The 21183-nt window shown below is 41.9% G+C and overlaps 1 protein-coding gene across 1 annotated transcript in view; it reads left to right on the forward strand.

Moving 5' to 3' along the window:
- ppp2r5a (protein phosphatase 2, regulatory subunit B', alpha isoform) overlaps positions 1-18331 on the forward strand; it is a 49337-nt gene extending 31006 nt beyond the window's left edge. The window contains exons 3-13 of the mRNA XM_030781374.1: positions 3032-3133; positions 3521-3613; positions 10529-10659; positions 13532-13591; positions 14768-14876; positions 15102-15155; positions 15347-15397; positions 15656-15775; positions 16838-16965; positions 17349-17450; positions 17972-18331. Coding sequence (XP_030637234.1) covers positions 3032-3133; positions 3521-3613; positions 10529-10659; positions 13532-13591; positions 14768-14876; positions 15102-15155; positions 15347-15397; positions 15656-15775; positions 16838-16965; positions 17349-17450; positions 17972-18221 — 1200 coding nt within the window. The 3' untranslated portion in view covers positions 18222-18331. The remainder of the gene's footprint in view (positions 1-3031; positions 3134-3520; positions 3614-10528; positions 10660-13531; positions 13592-14767; positions 14877-15101; positions 15156-15346; positions 15398-15655; positions 15776-16837; positions 16966-17348; positions 17451-17971) is intronic.
- Positions 18332-21183: the final 2852 nt, after the last annotated feature.

Below are 21183 nucleotides of genomic sequence, written 5' to 3' on the forward strand. Positions count from 1 at the left end.
TAAATGAGGGTGGGGGAGATTAATTGAGGTTGAAGGAGATTAATTGAGGGTGAGGGAGATTAATTGAGGGTGAGGGAGATTAATTGAGGGTGAAGAAGATTAATTGAGGGTGAGGGAGATTAATTGAGGGTGAGGGAGATTAATTGAGGGTGAGGGAGATTATTTAGGGTGAGGGAGATTATTTAGGGTGAAGGAGATTAATTGAGGGTGAATGAGATTAATTGAGGGTGAGGGAGATTAATTGAGGGTGAACGAGGACTAATGAGGATGAATGAGAGTAAACATGCTGTTCAGATGGACAGACAGAGACAGGTGTGTGTGTGTTTGGGGGGGTGTGGATGAGGGTGTGTGTGTGTGTGTGTGTGTGTGTGTGTGAGGCAGGGTGAGGTCATGATTTCTCTCTGGACATTTTTGATAAGGTCTGTGAAGTGTTAAGGTTTTCCGCAGTGCGTGGTTAGGGTTTGGATTTGGGCACTTTCCCAAAACACAGGTGGTTTTTCATCTACCAGTCATAATACAGCTGTTTTCCCCTGAGTAGACTTCATATTCAATGACCCATTCAGCCTGCGGACGCACACACACACACAGGGACAGGTGGAATATTCAAAGCTCTGCTCACCCATGCGTTGACTGTGTCTGATGTTGGTGAGAGTCATTTCTGTACTAACAGTGTGATGCTGCCCTTTCTGCGAGGGTTTGTTCTGTTTTTCATATCACTCTCAGTAGAGTTGTGTTACAGGGGCACTGCTAATTACAGTAGTTATGAGTGAACTTGTTAGCGTAGGGTGCAGTGTGTGTGTATACTTACATAGTAATTATGGTGGATTAAAGTAGAGCTTGTTTTTATTTTTTTTAACTTTTGGTTATGGAAACATTATTCTTTCACAATGTTGGTCTGAACTTAACATTTCAAGACACTCTCTAATTTTTAAGTGTTTGTACAACACGACATTTCTTTTCATTCTTAAAAAGTTTACCACCCCCATCTCACTAACACAGCACCAACACACACAGCCCTGCTGGTAGATTCACTAACACAGCACCAACACACACAGCCCTGCTGGTAGATTCACTAACACAGAAATAATGTTGACTTTAAAACAAGTATGACAGTCAGTATTGTTGTCACACATGACAGTGGTTTCAACCACACATACACACGCACACACACACACGCAAACTCATACATTCAAACATACACACACACACGCAAACTCATACATTCAAACATACACACACACACACACACACACACACACGCACACACACAAACTCATACATTCAAACATGCACACACACACACACAGAGACACACACATTCAAACATACACTCACTCTCGCTCTCTCTCACACACACACAAAGACACATACATTCAAACATACATTCACTCTCACACATATGCATACACACACACACACATACCCAAGGCCAGCTTGAGTTGGTTTTGACATGTTGAGTATCTAACCCAGATTTTCAGTCTGTTTGTCTCTCTCTCTCGCTCGCGCTCTCTCTCTCTCTCTCACACACTCACACACACACACACACACACAGACGAGGCCAGATTGAGTGTGGCTGTTATTTAACATGTTCTAGCTCAGTGTCCACTCTGTTTCCTCTCAGAAATAGTCTGGCAATGACCACAGTGACCCACCCAGAACACCACAACCCCCCCCCCCCCCATTCTCTCTCTCTCTCTCTCTCACTCTTTCATTCTCTCATAAGTTATTCATCGAAAACATTTCCTTTTGTCGTAATCGGGGGAAAGAAATCACAATGGCTGAACCCACACGCAGCCTTTTTCTCTGACGTGTGGTGGAACTTCGCTCCGTTGGCAAATCCTTTCCCACATTTCTGACATTCAGACTTTTCCCCCCGTCAGTGTCTTATTCATTTATTTACTTTCTCAGCTATTTATTGATCAGTAGACGCTCCTGATGTGAGTGAATATGAGGGTGATCTCCTCAGGTCCATCTGTAAATGAAAGGAAAGTCTGAGTGACAGGACGTTTATTCTGAATTTCTGGAACGGGCAGTGGTGTTAATAAAGAAAAATCAATTGAAAGTCTTCCCACAGGTCTAATTAGAGTATTCGTTAGCGCACCATGTGAATGTGAGTATTTTTTTTTTTTTTCCGAGCCAAGTTTTGACAGCCATGCTGGATCCTGGATCCTCAGAAGCGGGAACAAGCGCAGAGACTGATGGTGAAGTCTGACGGTTTCCTGTCACTAAATATAAACTGCAGTGGGTGAAAAGGAGGGGACAGGCAGGGAGGATGGGGTGAGAGAGGAGATGAGAGGAGAAGAGAGGAGTGGGGAGAAATAGAGGGGGGGGGGGGCAGTGTAACAGCAGAGAGACGAGAAGGTAATTGAGGATTTGGGGAGAAAAATGGACTTTATCGTGCAGAGGAAGAATAGAAGAAGTCATTTCTTTTTTCTTCTTCTTTTTTTTTTCTTTTCTTTTTTTTGAGACAGGTCTGGAAACCGTCAGACTTGATGCTGCACACACACACACACACACACACACACTCAGATTTTGTTGATATTTTAACAGTGCAGGTTTTAGTCTTCCACAGAGAGGTTGAACTTTTTTTTTTTTTAATCTTTTCACAGCTGTAGTCTTTGCGTGAACACACACATCTCATCACTGTCCTTGTTTATCTGTGAAACCTGATAAAGACACAGTGAAGTTTCACGGAGACTCGAGTGCTGAATTATAAATGAATAATTAGACAAGCCGAGAGAACACGTGTGTCATGAACTCAGTTACTGATTCATTTTCTGAGGAGAAGTTAACACAAGGCGATGATAAAGCCGTGTTTAAAGGGTGAGGGGTTCGTGTAGAGAGGGTAGTCAGGTACATTTAACATGTCTGAAATATTTGTATTTGTTGTATCCGTTCACATGTTGTCACGGTAACGGTTTGTTCAGATTTACATTCCTTAACATGCACAGTTAGGAAATGTATGCAAATTTTTTTTTCATCATTACATTGATTAATTGAAGTCATTTGTGTTTGCACTGTCTTGTCACAGATAAGCTCCAATATATTCCGGACGCTTCCGCCCAGTGAAAACCCAGATTTCGATCCAGAGGAGGATGAGCCGACTCTAGAGGCGTCTTGGCCCCACATACAGGTGAGAACGAGCATTTTGTTCTCAGTTTTATAGACGTGTGTGTGTGTGTGTGTGTGTGTGCATGTGTATATATGTGCAGATAAGAATATAGTCTATAAATAGATCTCAGTGATACCTACAACAAACACCAAACACTGCAGACCAAAGCCCTGACATAGTTCAAAATACATCACTTTATAGGTTTATTTATATATATCTGCACACTGTTGTTCACCCCAGAAGCTATCTTTACTAGAAAGAGAAGGAGAAGGACAACATGCGGATGACATGTCAATATTTGTTCAGAAGCAGGTGTATAATAAATGTCTGTTTGGAGAGTAGTTAAGTGTGAATACTTTGTAAGAGATACTGAATTTTTGAAATGTGTTATCGCTTTTCTTTTTCCAGCTGGTGTACGAGTTTCTCCTGCGTTTTTTAGAGAATCCTGATTTTCAGCCCAGCATTGCAAAGCGCTTCATTGACCAGAAGTTTGTGCTGCAGGTAAATGTCACGTCCTCGTTCGTTCTTTTTCAGTATGTTCGGCTCTTTTTCAGGATGTTGAGTTCTAACACTGTCCCTGTTAAAATCCAAACTTATGAAGCTGAAACGACTTGTTATTCTTCTCTGAGCCTTGAAGATGGCAGTGAGCTGCCCGTTTTGTCCTCCACTCCACAACCTCAGAGTGACTTTGGTCGACTGGCAGTTTTCGGTCACTCGGCCAAAACATTGTTGCATCAAAAGCTTTTGGAACAATACATCAAACAGACAGCGGCACGGCTGAATTGTCCTTCAAAAACCCGAGTAGCCGTTCCCTTATGAAAACAATGCCACTTTGATTTCTTTGTGCCTATAATTCAGGAAAACAATCGGGGTTTGAATCACGTTTTTCATTTTTCTCCGCTTCAGCTTCAAAGGACCAGGTTCCGTCAGAACTGTTTGGAACCCCTTTGGCAGGTTGAGGTGGTCCAGATCGTAGAGAACAGGTTTATGTATGAATAGTTCATCACCCTAATCATGCTATCCACATGCCCACACCAGCCCGTATGTTAGCCTGGAAACAGCTCCCATCAGTGAGGGGGCACCGTTAGCGAGGTCACGTACGTGAGTGGCTCCTGGAAACAGCCTCCCGCCTGTGCTCTGGATCTTCGTTTCCCGGTCCTCCTCCTCCTCCTCCTGGAGGCGCACAGCTCCGCGCGTCTCAGATCTCTCAATGCTAAAAGACACCTGATTCAGCTGGGCAGCCAATGATCAGTCTCTTGTTTGGCTGAAGGTGAATGGGTTAAAACACTCATCTATTGACTGGTCCTACTGCAGGAGATGAGAATGAAAATACTGATAACAGACATGTAGGGCTGCTCGATCATGGCAAACATCACAGTCAGGATTATTTCTGTCAATGTTGAGATCACAATTACTTAACAGGATTACTCAGAAACTTTGGAAACATCATGCATTTATTGAACCTTTAAAAAACTTGTCTTTTTAACAGTGGGTTTTGTTGAACTACAAATATAATTTAACAAATTTAAAAGTACATGTAAATTCATTAGATAAATTTATACATACATACATAAATATATATATATGTGTGTGTGTGTGTGTGTGTGTGTGTGTGTGTGTGTATATATATATATATATATATATATATATATATATATATATATATATATATATATATATATATAGGGTTTCCGCTAGGACTTTTTCTTGCCAGTCTGGTGTCTGGAAACAGTTTATTTTACCGGACAAATTTGAGACTTACCAGTCACGTTTCAATAACAGTCTATGTACCAAACACAAATATAGTGTCCACCAAGGTTGACAAAAGAATGACAGTGACCTCAAATCAGTTTGACTATTTAATGAACAGCAACGATTAAGCAAAACGAACAGTAATGATTGACCAAAACCTCAACGTTAGCAGCTAAAATTTAAGCTATTATGAAACATCTGTAGCCTGTTTAAAGAAAGGCTAGGCCTACATGGCATCAAATGAAGCCTATAGGATAACCTGGTAACATTTTGTTTACTCCTCTGTTTCATTGTGGCAAAGTCCTCTGCTGCTGACTTGAAATCAGATGTGTCCAATGTGTCTTTGCAGCTTTCAATGCACATAAGGCGCGACATTTTGACCGGCACGTTTTCAATTTATCAGGTTTTTATCATTTTTACTAGGCAAAAACCAGTAATTACAGGCTAACGGAAACCCAGATAGATAGATAGATAGATATATCAGGTTTTCTGTTAGCCAGTAACTATATGTGTGTGTATGTATCTATATGTATACACACACACACACACATACATATGTACAGTTATATATTTATATTTAAATAAATAATGTGGCACAATAATCATTTTATCTCGATTATCTTGTTTTCATAATTGTTGGAAGCCAAAATCGTAATTGAAAACCAAATTCAATTAATGGCCCGGCCCTGTGGACACGTGACCCCCATTGAATGCTGCTGTTTACCTAGTCTAACTGTGAAGCCTAGCCTTTTTTTTACCATAACTGGGAGCTAAATTATGCAGGCCAAGTATCTGGTGATGGTAAATAATATTGCTTTATGTTGAATTAGTTTTCTGTATGTATGTTGATGTTTTATACATTGGCAATAACTGAAAATCAGATGTCCCTGCTGTCCGACTTTTGTTCCTGTTAACGTCTGTTGTGTCTCGTCCGTTTCTGTCACATCTCGCGCTTTCCTGGCACTGACTTTCTGCTCTGAGATCAGTTTTTTACAGTGCTGACAATTGCATAATGATATCTGGACTGCTCCCCTGTCAGCTTCCTGATGCTCTGGTTTGGGTGGTTCTCTCTCTGTCTGTCTCTAGCCGTGTGTGAAGCGTTGGAGATGGTTTGATCTCCCGCTCTAAGCCGTTGTGGTCCCTCCATCCTCCCTCCCTGCCCCCCAGGTTGCGGAATGCTCTGGAATGTTGGCAGAGCGGCGAGCGAGGTGCGGACACAGAGTTTCCATGATGCAGATCTTTCCCGGGCCTGCTTTAAATAGCACCCTGTTGTTTACTCCACAGGAAGGGAGGAAGAGGGGAGCGTGGTCTCAGTGAGGAGAGGGTGTGCGTGGTGAGAGAGAGGGAGAGAGGGGGAGAAACAGAGAAATTGAGAACGTGAAGGAGAGAGGAGGTGCTGTAAAAAAGGGGAGGAGAAGATATGTGGTCTCTTGTTTTTTGCTGTGTTGTAAAGTTTTGAGGATGTATGACTGTAGCTTTTTTTGCTGCTGTTGTTGTGGTTCGTGTTCAGCAATCTTACCGTAGATGTGTCTTTGAGTAAGAGAGTCGTGAGGGCTTTGTGCATCCTTGAGTTCCTCCTTCTAAAAAGCACATGTGTGTATATGCACGTATATGCCTGTGTGTTTGCATATGTGTGTGTGTTTGTGTGTGCATGTGTGATTGTAATTGTATGCAGGTGTGTGTGGCTTTGTGTGTGTATGTGTGTCAGTGTTTGTGTGTGTTCAAGGATGTGCACATGGGTTTCTTTGTCCCCACATGTGTGTGTGTGTGCGCATGTCTGTGTGTGAAAGTTGGTCTGTGTGTGTATGAGTGTATGCATGAGTGTTTGTGCGTGCGTGCGTGCGTGTGTGTGCATATGCGTGTGCATGTATGTTGGCGTGTAGAACGGAAGGAAGTGTGGTCTGTTATTGCGAGTATTTAGGAGGTGCCGTAGCCGCGGAACTGTTTCCTCATGCTTCTCAGAGGCTAACATGGTCGACGGCCCTTTTTCATTTTCCCTCTAGACACTACAACTGTGTCATCATCCCTGACCAAGCTCAACTGTCACACATTAAATGTGAACACAGCGTCCTGGCAAAAACTGAATTACCCAACACGAAAACTAAAACTGCATTTGAATGAGAGGTGTTTTGTCCCGTATACACCTGTAACCCTGTCGCCTTATTGCAAACATTTGTCTTGATAGTCACAGCGTAATACATTAGACTTTCTCATGTGGGCTGCAGCAACACTGTGGTGTTCACACATTGTCCTGTGTTCTTTAGTGGAAAGGCTGGCTGGTCTCGGCAGTGGTGATGGGTGTGTGTTTTGACGGGGCGCATGAGTTTGCTGATGAAGGCCTATCTGTTCCACTGTGGCGTCACACCACAGGAAGTGCACTGTGAACACACAGAGAGGGCACATCTCAGCCTGGGCTGATACATTTCACTGTCATATCTCTTTGCTTCCCCAGGGCCTCCACTCAAAGGGATGTGTGTTGGCTTGCGCAGACCTGAGGAGGCACTTGAGTTTGAATTTACTTTTTGGATCTGCAATGAGTATGCACTAGACACAACAACAACAACAACAAAAACAAGCTCCGTGATGCAGGTTTTGTTCCTCCATAGCAACAGAGAACTTGTTTGAAGAATGTTACTGCCACACCTGAAGTGCCGTGACATGACAGAAGATCTATGACGTTTTACAAAATTGCATCACAACACAGATATCTCAGATGTCATTTTACAAGCCAGGACAGATTTCATTTGGCTATGAGTTATGTATTGTAGTAAGTAACACAAGTCTTATCACACATTTGGTTGTTGTTTTGTTTATTTGTTTGTTTTGGCTAGGTGAAGACTGTATCTTGAACATTCAAATACCCATTCCGTCACTGTAATCCAAAAAAGATGTTTATAGATGGTTCCCATACCATGCGCTTGATTGATCTTAATTCATTCGAAATTAAAACCAAAACAACTTCGGCTCCAGTTATTTTAATGAGCGTCATTGAACATGGCACCAGATCGCACAGATGGTTCTGGAAAGCAGCTGGTTTGTTCTTGAGAATTATTGTTTGTTTATTTATGTACTTTTTGTGCCAGGAGCTTTTTGGGAACCTAGTCGTTGCGCTGCAGTTGAACAGTTTCCCCTCTGCAGATATTTTTAATGACGTTGTCATGTCTGTAGCGTGCAGAGGCAAGGAAAGAGAAGAATGTTTCTATTTTTCTTTTTTATTCTCTCACCCAGCTCTTGAGAACTGGGCGGTAAGGCAAACGTGTAGAGGAAGGACTAAGGGTCATGATCTCTCTTTGACTATCTCCGTTTGTTTACAGAACTCAGCCAGACAGACTTCCCCTCTCCCCGGCTTTGTCCCTCAACACGGTGGCCATGGTTACAGCTCTTCAGCTCTTACACTGCTTCACCACTGAGGGGGAAAGAAATTGTCACGAAAAGTGCCATTTATAAACAATTTAGAAGAAGTTAAATGCACACATACACACACACACACACACACACACACACACACGAGCAACCCGATTTACCAAATGTACATTCACAACACACACAGCAAAAACTTTCATGCGTGTTTCAGCTGTACAGTGATGATATCATGCATTGTGCTGGAGGGATATCTTCATTCATTTACAGCTAAGCAAACAAACAAGCTGTTGGCTTTATCAGGGTTTTATGGGATAATATATGAGTAAAGTTCCTGGCCAGGCCCTACTGGTTCAGAGGAGTGGGGAGATAGCTCTGTATGTAGTCTTTATACTGATGGACAGCCTGTATCGCTGCCCTGTTCCTGACATCTCTGTGTGGTGAGTGACCGATGGCTCTGGAGTAGGCCACACAGTCTTCACAGTCCTGCTGACATTGCGTGCCCACCCAGGCAGTTTGGAGGTGTCTACTGCCGGCCATTCAAATGTACTCACAGGGGTTTACTGTGGCCTCTGGGTGATGTGAATAACTTTATTCATTTACAGCAGCATCCAGCTCCTTAAACAGGAATTCCTCAGGAATTCCTTTCCCTGCCATGAGTCATTGAAAGTATGGTTTGGAAACTTTTTTTCTTGTGCCATGGTCAGTCCCACCGCCTCAGCATTCCACACTGGCACTGTTCTTTGACTCGTCCCCGGTCTTTAGTCGGGCACTTTGATGAAGCTTGAGTAATGGGGATGGTAAGGAGGATGAAGCTGGAAGATTCTAGTCCTGATTACATAAGAGACCTTGCATAGCACATATGAGAACATAGAAAACTTGGCTCCTCTGCTCTGTCTTGTGTCTGGATAGTGGCAGTGGCAGTGGCAGTGGCAGTGGCAGTGAGTCTGTGTGTTTCAGAGGACCAGGAGTCTGCCGTGGGGAGGCTGACACTGCACTGCCATATATGGGCGTATTAGGGTATGGCTCTATTACTGTAAATGAATTGGGGGTGTGACTTTGCCTCTGCCCATTATTCTAAAGGGGTGTGGTTTCATTGCTGCATTTGCCTCATTGGTACTATAAAAATGGTCATGTTGTTATTTATGATCCTGTTGCCAGCATTTTTCTCACAGTGTCCTAAAAACACAACCTTTAAGAAAGACAATCCAAACCTTTACATACAGTCTATAATGAGCACAAATACGGTCTTTATTGCGAGAATAAGTCGAGTGATGTGAACGTTGACTGTAATGGCAGGGTTAATGGTGCAGTGTGCGTTGCTTGTGATCTCTTGCTGTTTCCACCGGGCACGAGGTGGCGTGTATGCCAGTAAGACAAGGCGTGATGATGTCAGGCATTAATCCTGACTGGCAGGTTGGCATCAGTGCCACCGTTGGCTGTTTTTACCTGAGGCTGTGTGAATGAGGCAACAGTGGTATTACCACTGCAGTGACTGCTTGGTTTCATCTTTGTTTTTGAAGAAAATAAAAATATAAAATGTGCATATTTGTCGTAAAGCAGTAAAGTTACGCTGGGTTATGTGTCTGTCATGTGGAGGAGGCTAGGGAACAGTGGGGTCTGTGCATGAGAACTTTGAGCTGTTTGTTGTGCTCTGTTTGAAGAGGGGTGTGGTTACCCAAATCAACCTAGTTTCTGTGACTCACTACACTGCATGCAACATTTTAACAAACACTTTCTAAAGAGTTTCGCACACACACCTGAGGAACATGAATTCCATGTACACACACGCACGCGTGCGCACACACACACACACACTCACACACACAGCTGAGAGGTTTAGCCTGTCATGTCATGTTTGTGGTGGGGGGAGGGGGGACTCCCAGGGGGGTTGAAGGGGGTGGTATTTTCTTTAGGCTGAATGGCACAGAGCACAGTTCAAACTACACAGTGCTAATGACCTTCACAACCCAAAAATAGCCACTGTGTTATCCACGCTCAATAAAGTATGGACGTCAACGCCTGTGTACATGTTGCGTTGCATAAGCTGTTAGCAGCGAGATGTAACGCGGGATTTAATTAAGGCCAGTGGGTTTCGCCTGAATGCCTTTGTGTACGTTCACTGGAAGTGATTTCAGCTTTCCGACTCTGTGAAGTGTCTTTGCAGTCGGGAGAAAGGCGTCTGGTCCATTCATCACCATACCATGATTATATAAATCTGTATCCCAAATCCCTTTGTCTTGTCTTTAAATCTCTCTTTCTCCTTCTGTTTTTTTCTTTCTTTCTTGTTCTTCCACCCTGCAGCTCTTGGAGCTTTTTGACAGCGAGGATCCCAGAGAAAGAGACTTCCTGAAGACTGTGTTACATCGCATTTACGGCAAATTCCTGGGCTTAAGAGCCTTCATCCGCAAACAGATCAACAACATTTTCCTCCGGTAAGCAACGTGTTAAAACTGTGCGCAGAAACACACACACACACACACGCACACAGGTGTATAATATACAGCTAGGGGAGAAAATGAGAGTCTGAGATTGTACTGAGCTGAATGGGAGGTGAGATCTAGTAATGAGTGTGTAATGCTCTGTGGTGGTTTGGCACTGCACAGAACTGTTGCAACTTATTCACCTTAACACAGCCTACCCCTGGTCCTGTCATTCATTAGCCCTGGCATATCGGGATTATTAACCTGAGAAATGACATTTGTGAGTCAGAGCTGCTTGCCTGGAATGGAAACAGTGAAACTGTTTGAGTTTGTCTGGACACAAGCTCTAGTCACATGAAGTGCTGAGCATGTGTTTTTGTCTTTCTCTGCTCTGCATAAACACACTCACACACATCCGGAACGCTGGAGTAAATCTAAGAATCTGATAACAACATTAACCAGAGGAGTTTCAGACTGCTTCCTGTCTGCCCAGGCTCTCTGCATGGCAGAGGAATCTCTCTTTATGGGAGTGTGTGTGTACGTGTGTGTGTGTATCCTACTGCCCTAGATAGATGATGGCCTACTGAGAGATCAGGAAGGCTCTTTTTACCACAACAGTGCAGTGTCAGCATGAGAAGTAGCTAGATTGTAATACTGTGTGTGTGTGTGTGTGTGTGTGTGTGTGTGTGTGTGTGTGTGCGCGCGTGTGTGGGGGCGTCTGTCTGCCCACGTGTGTGTGCATGTACACGCACATGTACGTACGTGAGTCTAAGCATGTGTGTGTTATCCCCTACTGCTTGAGATCTGGTTTTGCAAATTCTGTTCTTTTACAAATTCAGAGTTGAGTGGGATAAAGGCATTGACATAAACATGACTTATTCAGGCATTTCAGGGTTTTTTTGGTTTGGTTGGGTCGTTTTTTTTTTTGTATTGGTTGTTTTTTCTTTCTCAGTTCTTCAGCTGGTTTGATTTCACTCTGTTTCTAGAGTAGGGGGTGGATGATGCCTCTGCCATGACGGCAGTGTTTTTGGGGACATGGGTTGCTCCTGTGCAGTTGAAGAAGCGTCTCTCTGAGCAAAACAGGAAACCGAGCTGTTACACTGTTACATCTACGGTTATATGAACTGTCCCTACCGTCAGCAAACTGGACGGTGGCTCTATGGACACGTTAACTAGGGTTAAGTGATTCAGTTGATTCACTGAAAATGTTTGGAAGGTGAGACATGTCAGGTCTTAGACTGAAGCAAACAGGACACAAACCATGAGCAAAGGCTGAGTAGAGAAAAGAAATGGGGAGAGGTCAATGGGATAGCAAGAGGAGGAGGAGAGAGAGAGAGAGAGTCAGAAAGAGAAAAAGATAGGACAGGAAGAGGTTTGAAGAGGCTCATGGAGGACCTGTGTGGAGCTGAGAAAGACGTGTTGTCTGTGCTGGAGTCTTGAGGCAGTGCAGTATGGGAATCCCTGACAGAGGCAAAATGACTTTTAAATTCAGTAGTAAAACTCCAGACGTGACTTGAGTCATTCTCTATGCAGCTGATTTTAGCAGTCACAACCCCAGCCTATAGGTTCTTGTCCTGTTACCAAAAAACCATAATACACTGTATAGTTGCGCCTCCATATCCTGAATTGGGTCTACAGTATTGGTTGTGTGGACATACAGTATTGGTTGTGTGGACATACACAATACACATTGGTTGTGGACATACAAAAGTCCTGTGGACTGTGTGGTGGACGGGTTAGAGTCTGTGACCAATGGAAACAAGGGAAGGAAGTGACTGAAGCAAAATAACCTACTGTGATTGATGTCTGTTGGCTGGTTTAACTGCTCTAAAGGTCTCGTCTGTGATGGTCTGTTTGTGTGTGAGGATGGAGAGAAGCTGACTGATAAATTTACACAGTTAAAAAAAAAAAAAAGGTTTGCCAGGCTGTCATGTTCTGTAGCCTTCCACTCAGGAAAGAGCGAGCGACACAATGCCTTTTCTCCATTTCTTTTTTTTTTTATTTATTTAGTTTCTTTCTAGGGGTGGTTTTTGTTCTCTGAGTTAAAAGACATTTCATCTGGCATGACTGGATGGTTTCTACTGTCTTAGGCTCTGTTTAAGGCTCTGGTGACTGTGTCTGTATCGGCTTCCCCATCAACAGAAAGTGAAATTGTAACATACATACAGTTCTGCATCATATTTGATTGATCTTTCACTTTTTTTTCTTTTGTTTTGTTTTTTGATGAATTTGCAAACAGTATACAGTATACTGCAGAGTCAGGCAAAACACTGTCAGTGGAAATATCAACAGGGCAAAATCAAGTTGTAAGAACATAGACTGAAAGTCATACAAGTCGTGTGTGTGTTTGTGTGTGTGTGTGTGTGTGTGTGTGTGCGTGTGTGTGTGTGTATGTCTTAATCATAAAGGTGTTCGACCACAGTTTAAATTTATAATTTGTCGGTACGGCACATCATCATGTTTAACCGAATCGCTGAACCAAACAGATGTCAAAAAGCCACAGCAGGCAAAGAGCAGTCCTGCCACAGACTCAAGTCAGATAGCACTGGAGCAGCCAACAAGAGGCTTAGCTCTGACATGAACACACAACAGTTACAGTTTCACAAAACCGAAAACAAAGTCAGCATAGTCCACAGAAAAGAACTCAAGAAACCGCTTGCTTTAGATCTCACCTGTTTCTCCATGAGAGTCCTGGAGCAGATCTGAGATCAGGGCAGTGTGGCACTGCTCCTCATACGCAGACTGTTCCTATAATGGACCGAGTTGATATGTCATCATTGACTGCTAGCGACTTGTGCTCTGTCTTTGTGTTTCATTGCATTTCTGCTGAGGGGGTTGTCTTATGTAAATGCATTCAAGTCGGTTCTTTTCCTCATCTCTCCAGGTTTATTTACGAGACTGAACACTTCAACGGAGTGGCGGAGCTTCTGGAAATACTTGGAAGGTGAGCTGTCGTTTAATATTCGTATTCTGATCCTCTGATTGGCCGAATCCTCAGGCCTTGTGGAGTGACTGACCGTACAGAGTCAAGGACCTAATCTCACACGCAGAAGGTCACCGGTGTCATTACTTACATTCTGTCCTAGTTAGTACTGTTCCTGCACCCAGCACTGAAACCTGTTAGCAGTGCTGCTGCACCCGGCACATTTGCCATTTTGCTGTGAAATGTGTTGGTTTCCCTCTGAGCCCTTTCCTGTGTTGAGTAAATGACCGGAGGACATGGGTGTTTTTAGAAAGCCTTGTTTTCTGCTCCCGTGGAGGAACATCCCTTTGCTGATGTTGTAATTACGCGTGCGTTTCTCTCTCTCTCGTGCCCGCGGCTGTGCTCTCCTCTCGGGATGTGAAGCTATTTTGAACATTGCACGGAGCCAGCACATGACCATAATTATCTTGTATTAAAAGTCAAGCCTTCGTATGAGTTGTGACTAACTCAGCAGAAGCTGGATATTACTGTATGTGAGGTTATTTTATTTTAATAATTCAAATGACTTCAGACCCCATGTTTAGATCGATTTTGATCCCTTGTTGCAAACAGCACAAAATGCTGTTTTCAAATTATGGGCAGATGTTTAATTGTCCCTGTCCAGTCGGTGGTGTTTTCACTGTCTAATCCAAAGAGTTGACAAATGAGCAGACACGAATGGAGACGTCATCTGAAAACAGACCGATGTGTCAGTCAGCCGGTGAATCTGTGATCTGTATTTTAACTGAGAATCGGACGAAGCTTCGAAAAATCTACCACAGAATTTACTAAAACTCTTAACCTGGCTTCATGCACCATTACAGTTTACACACACACATTTTTGGACAATCAGGTTGCTCTCAATGCTACAGTGCAATAAGACTGTTGTATGTTAGTGAAAATATGGAACAGGCACACATGGCTGTGCTGTGGCTGTGTCCGTTAAGACTTCGAGAGCAGTCACCTAGCAGTGGTTGGCACAGTCGACTGGGTAGAGTGAAGAATCTCCTGGCTACTTTGGTCTCCTGAGTGACTGGTACACACAGAGATCTCATAGACTACAACTGTGGGTAGTAGGCAGTGGTTTATTAAAGCATGTCTAATGATTATTGTGAAAATGATTATGATGGAACATTAGTCTGTGTTTTGTTCTTGCAGCATTATAAATGGTTTTGCGTTACCACTGAAAGCTGAGCATAAACAGTTTCTGATGAAGGTCCTGATTCCCATGCATACAGCTAAAGGACTGGCCATATTCCACGCACAGGTGAGACTGTCATCCACACACACACACACACACGCACGCACACACTCAGTTACACAACCTATTAGTTGAAAGGTTTCATGCCATTTACTCTAGAGTAACCATTAAATAAATGATAGTGTTTGACAAATGGTGGCTAACAGCGCCATCTGGTGTTTGTAATGAGGGTGTTGTGAGCTGTCCATGTCACCGATTCTCTGTCTAACACCACTGCTTTGTGTCTCACAGCTGGCCTACTGTGTGGTGCAGTTTTTGGAAAAGGACCCCACCCTTACGGAGCCGGTACTGTATTTTAGCGTGCAGCGGGTTTAATATGAAATACAGTAGTTTTCATAGTGGTTTGATTTGGGATTGAGGTTACATTTGTTTTGAGGAACTACAGCATGATAAAGGAAATTAATCATACCGAAAACCTTTTAATGGAATATTTGAATTACTATAAATTTAACAAGCTATGTTTTCTCCTTTTCTAGGTGATAAGAGGCCTTCTGAAATTTTGGCCAAAGACGTCTAGTCAAAAAGAGGTATGACTGTCTGACCAAGTCAAACACGCGCACCCAAGTAGAGAGTAGAAATAAGACCTAAAACTGTGCTCCATTGTAAGTCCTCAGAATGTTCTGAATGACAAAATCTGAGTGACAAGACTCAGATACACACACACACGCACACACAAATATTAGCACAGACCAGCCCTCATACCTTTGGAAACAGACATTTGCAATCTTCCGTGATGAATATGTAGTCTCATACGTACTTGTGTATCTCTGCCTATCTGTGCGTAGGTCATGTTCCTGGGTGAAATTGAGGAGATCCTTGACGTCATAGAACCCACTCAGTTTAAAAAGATTCAGGAGCCTCTGTTCAAACAGATTGCCAGATGTGTGGCTAACCCTCACTTTCAGGTACACACACACACTCATGCCTGGGTCCATTGGCACGGCAGGGTTTAGTTCCCATGATAACCAAATAAAATTGATACATTGTGACTTTTTAACACATGATTTATCTGAAAATGATAAATAAAAAAATATAATTGCACAGAACAATCTATGTTGGTGAGAAAAATTAATTTTGCTCTAGAAATAGTAGATGCCAGTGTGGCCAACACTCCAAAACAGTGGACTATATAAAATTAGGCTACATGTAATATTTAATAATCTGTTTTAATTTGACTGAACAGATTAAAAATGCAAATGAAAACTTCACATCTTTTTAAAACTCTTGCTGTGCAATGTAATTCCATACGGAAGCGCTAGAAACACACCTATTTCCGGAAATCATAAAATTGTGTCTACAGCAAAAATTGCAGATATTACAACTGCTTTAACAGATATTGCCGGTTGTTTTATTTATGCCGTGTTTTTGCGCCTTGAAAGTGTCAAACAAAGGCAGCACGTCTTGACATTTAGCTGTCACATGTAGGTGTTTTGAAATGCTTGCTTAAGGACGTTTGCTTGGACGTTCTGAGAAATCGTGACGAGTGTGTCAACAGCAAATGAAGAGAGACGTTACACAGTCAGCGTTGGCACATATTTGGCCTGCCGTGCTGCACAGAAGAACTGACGAAAAGCCTCTGATTACCATAGGCCCTGTTTGCTGCAGTCTGTGCATTTCTCCAGAGTCACCTATCGACTAACGAATTGTCAAAATTGTTTAAAAGGAAAAACAAAACAAAAAAAAAAACATTTTCTAATCACAGTCAATAATCATGCTTAACCTATCCTATTTGGTTTCAGTTTTCACGAGGAGATATGCTGATCATAGACAACGAATTTGAAATTGTATCTTCTATGTCAGAGAATTACTTATTATTTTTATAGCGGTTCAGAACCGGCAGCCACTGACAGTTAACTTCTTTGGGAAACTTTAACAGGCTGCCTTTGTGCAGCATTAGCTCTGATTGTGCCGTGTCTGGAACGTAATCCCGTACGTCATAGCGTACATGTCGGTCCTGTTTCCTGCAGGTGGCAGAGCGAGCGCTGTATTTCTGGAATAACGAGTACATCCTCAGCTTAATCGAGGAGAACATCGACAAGATTCTGCCCATTATGTTCGGAAACCTCTACAGGATCTCCAAAGAACACTGGAATCCGTAGGTGTCTCATGAACATACCCACCCCAGTTCTCTGTGAACCCCCTGTATGTTCAGACAGTACAGTTATGTTGCGTGACATTACTGTGGCGTTTGAAGTAGCAGCGGTAGAATACCATGCAGGACAGGGGACTTGCTTTCACACTCATCACTAAAGGCTCGGCAGAAATTTTCTGTAGATATTAAAGCGACCGGGGAGCACACTTTAAAAATGTCTAATTAAGCAAGAGAAATAGATAACAGTCCAAACAAGTCTGAATGATTAGCTTCAAATGTCAGAAATATAGTTCTATCCCCATCATTATCAAATACTGAGGTTTTCGTGCCGGTGGGTTTCAGCTTTGACCATAACTTAATTTTTTTGTCTCTCTTGTGTCCTTTAGGACAATTGTAGCTCTGGTTTACAACGTGCTGAAAACACTGATGGAGATGAACAGCAAGCTGTTTGATGAATTGACTGCCTCATATAAAGCCGACAGACAGCGGTAAGAGCACAACCTTCTCATATCTGCCTGTTCCTTTTTTTTTTTTTTTTTTTTTTAAAGAAATGACGCACCTGAAATTTTTGAGATGAGCTAAGAAGGTCAGGATCAGCTCTGTAATTTTGAAGAAAATATGCTGAACTTACAGGCATTGATGAAGGGCACTGAGAATTAAACGTAAAAATATAATGAGAGGAACAATTAGGTATTCATAGTTATGCCATATTGCAGAGGGCAAAATTGTCCCCACGATCCATGTTTTTACACATACAGAAGTCCTTTCAATCTGTGCTTAAGGCAGGAATTTTATTTGCAGTGATGTGAATTTTTGTCAATATTAAAATATGATTTTTCCGTTTTTATATACATGTTAGTCATTGAAAAAATAAACGGAATTGCCCGTACCCCAGTGAGCAGTCTGAGGTTAGCAGGGCAGAGTCTGTGAAACTTGGGAGTCTGTGAAACTTGGGAGTCTGTGAAACTTGGGAGTTGTCGACTAAAGCCACAAACTGCTTGCTCCTCAGAGAGAAGAAGAAGGAGCAGGAGAGAGAGGAGCTGTGGAGGAGGCTGGAGGAACTGCGAATGGGAGCGACTCAGAACAATAGCCATGGCCTCCCGAACGCGCAGAACAACAACAACAACAACAATAAGGATATGGATAACAACAACCAACAGCAGAATCACCAAGGGCCAGAGGACACGAGCGTCTCTGAGGTGATCACAGATAGTGACGGCACTACAGCGACAGCAGAGAGCAGCGAGAACACCAAATGACAGCGGACTGGGATTTCCTGCTCCATGCCAGTTTAAAACTGATGGAGAACTGTCAGGGACTAGGGGCCGGTGATGATTTCCGGGAAAAAAAAAAAAAGATAAAAAAAAAAGATAAAGACAAAAAAAAAATTCAAAGAATAAAAAGAATCCTTGTCAGTATGTTAAAAAAAAAAAATCTATGTAGAACTACTTCAGAAGTGTCACCTGTTACACTTCTAACAAAAATAATATATTGCAACAATGTAATACTATTTTTTGATGTTTAAGTGTGGCAAGATTATATTGGTAATACTTTTTTCCTTTTTTTTTCTGATCAAAGATTGTAATCTCTCATATATTGGACCCTAGAATTAAAAACAAAAACTGTTTCAGCCAATCAGGGACTTTTATCAGGGATCAGACAAGTCACATCCCGCACAGGGATTAGAAAAAACAAAAACAACAACAACAAAAAAAACTAAATCACTACTGCCCTTCACCACGTGATCGCTGTCTGTTCAGTGGACGTCAGCTCTGCAAATATAACAACAGGTTTATAATTAATACAGAGTTCATCTACTGACAGTGGAATATGACAAAGGACTATGGGCCTCAAGAAATTACTTGATTCCCTTGAGATTTTTTTTTTAATTTAGGTGTTTTCTGAATTTAAATCCAAATATGGCTAGCATACAGGACACCTGCTCCTTTAGAGTACACCTCACACAGGTGCACAGTCATATTTGAAGGAAGAGTAGATGACACACAAATCTACCCTCTACCCCCCCCCCCTCAAAAATAAACAGAATTAGTAGATGAGTAGGGATTCAAAATTGGTCATTTTCTATGTTCCATCAACATTTTATGTTCCTTGAATATGCAACATATTAAAACTCCACTGCACTAGTTATTGTTGTCATTCCTTTGAAACTTCTTTGGAGTATTCTTTAAAGTGAGTGTGAATTAGATACCCAAAGTCTAACATAATCCCACGGTGTGTTGGTACTCTCCTAGTTCCTCTCATGCGGTCTCCCTGTGTTTCATTCAACACTTTTCAAGAAAAAGTGCTCGAGTCATATTCCTCTAAGCCATGATCTGATAAACTTTAGTTTTTTTCTATCTGAAAAATGATTTAGTTAGGATATTGAAAAAAATAAATATATGAGAATTTATGAATGGGGATAAAGATAAAAGGGGGGGGGGGCAAGTGATGACTTGAAGATAGTGTTTCTGATTGTGCTATGTTTAGAGAACGTTTATGTGAGTTTTTAAAAGAGTTGTTCTATTTTATATCTGTGCTTTTACACTGCTGCCAAACTTTGGGCTGATTGGGGTTTTCAGTCTCTGAGAAGAGATTTTTGACTGTTGGTATGTCTGTTTTAAACCAGCATGAATGTCGTCATAACAAGCTCTGTTATTTTTCGGGGGTGTTAGAATAGTGGTCATATTAGATATTTGGCACAAAGTTGTAATATGTAAGAGCTGCAGCCATAAAACTATTTTAAGTGCTGAATAAATTTGTTAGAGATTGAGAGGAATGCAGACTTGAGTCTCTGTGGTATATTTTTCCAGACAGAAAAAAAGTAAATTAAAGCAGTTACAGAGAAAAGACATGAGCCATATACAGTATATTTTTTTCTAGAGTATTCTTCAAACAAAAACATAAAAAAGAGAGAATAGAGTTAAAGAAGTAATTAATAATTAATGAATGAAACAGGTGCTAAGCAGAACAGCACTAGTTTCCAGGATGCTGGCCTGTTAAATGAACTATATGGATGGGTAAGGGAGATAGTTTTGTGCTTTACGGTGAGTGTCTAATCTGATGTAGATCTTTCTTTTTTTGTGATGCTGCCTTTGTGTCAGAGTGCACCATTCCAATCTCTGTGATATACAATCATGTGAGGAACTGTTTAACTGTTTTGTAATGAAAGACCCAAACAGGTTTTGAACACCACTGAAAATAAAGTCTACCTTATGTTTCTACTCAAAGCTCAAGGACTTTGTGTGTGTGTGTGTGTTGGCTTTTTCATTCTACGCTGTTTAACATGGGATATTGGTCTCTTCCAATTGGGAGAGTTGATTTGGATCTGTATTTGACTTCACTCTGCATGTGTTAATGTTGCTGTAGTGCAGTTATTACCAGGTGAGAATCAGTTTTCAGAAGAACTTTCATTTTTACTGTTTTAGCATTATGTCTTCAACACAGCTTGAACACATGCATGGATTTTGGCCCCATCTTATTTAAGATACAAAATGGCATTAATTGTCTCAGGATAAACATTTAAAAGAAAATATTTGGCACAAGTGATTACCATACACTTCTAAAAATGGTATCCTCGGCCTTGGAGATTTATCTGAGAAACTGCGAGTGAAGAGCAGCTAAACACATCCATCCTTAGTGAAAAGATTTTCAAGGAAAAACTTTTCTTGTCGCTCTTAATTTATGTAGAGTGATTAACACACAGCAGTCCATGGTGGGACAATGCATTACAATGGTCACAGACCTTTTGCTTTGGAACTGATTTAGGACAGAGGTGAACTGTGGGTTAAAGTGGGAACTGTGAGGTGAACTAAAATCAGGGCAGGAACCTATGCAGAATGCAGGGATTCTGTCAGCTGAAGATAATACCTATGCACCTCTATATCTCTTGAAAGATGTAAGTATATATCCAGTTAAACAGGTCCTGAGGATAAGCGTAATGCCTGGAAATGTCTAATCCCAAAAAGAGACACAGAAGAATGTGCACAGCACTTGCCTTAATCAGTTTTTAAAATGACCTTAGGTTCGAAACATTTACAGATCTATTTTTAAGAGTGAGCAACAGAAGTACTGTTGTTTTTTCATAATTGTCGTACATTTCGTTAACCTATACTCCAGCCCAGTTGGTGGCGATACACTCATTTCAGTTGACCTAACTCTCATTAATCTTCAAGAGCAACAAGACATGTGTTCTGTACTACACCTGCGGGTTCATTCAAGTAT

Source organism: Chanos chanos, chromosome 8, assembly GCF_902362185.1.
Source record: "Chanos chanos chromosome 8, fChaCha1.1, whole genome shotgun sequence".
In the NCBI taxonomy this organism is placed as follows: domain Eukaryota; kingdom Metazoa; phylum Chordata; class Actinopteri; order Gonorynchiformes; family Chanidae; genus Chanos; species Chanos chanos.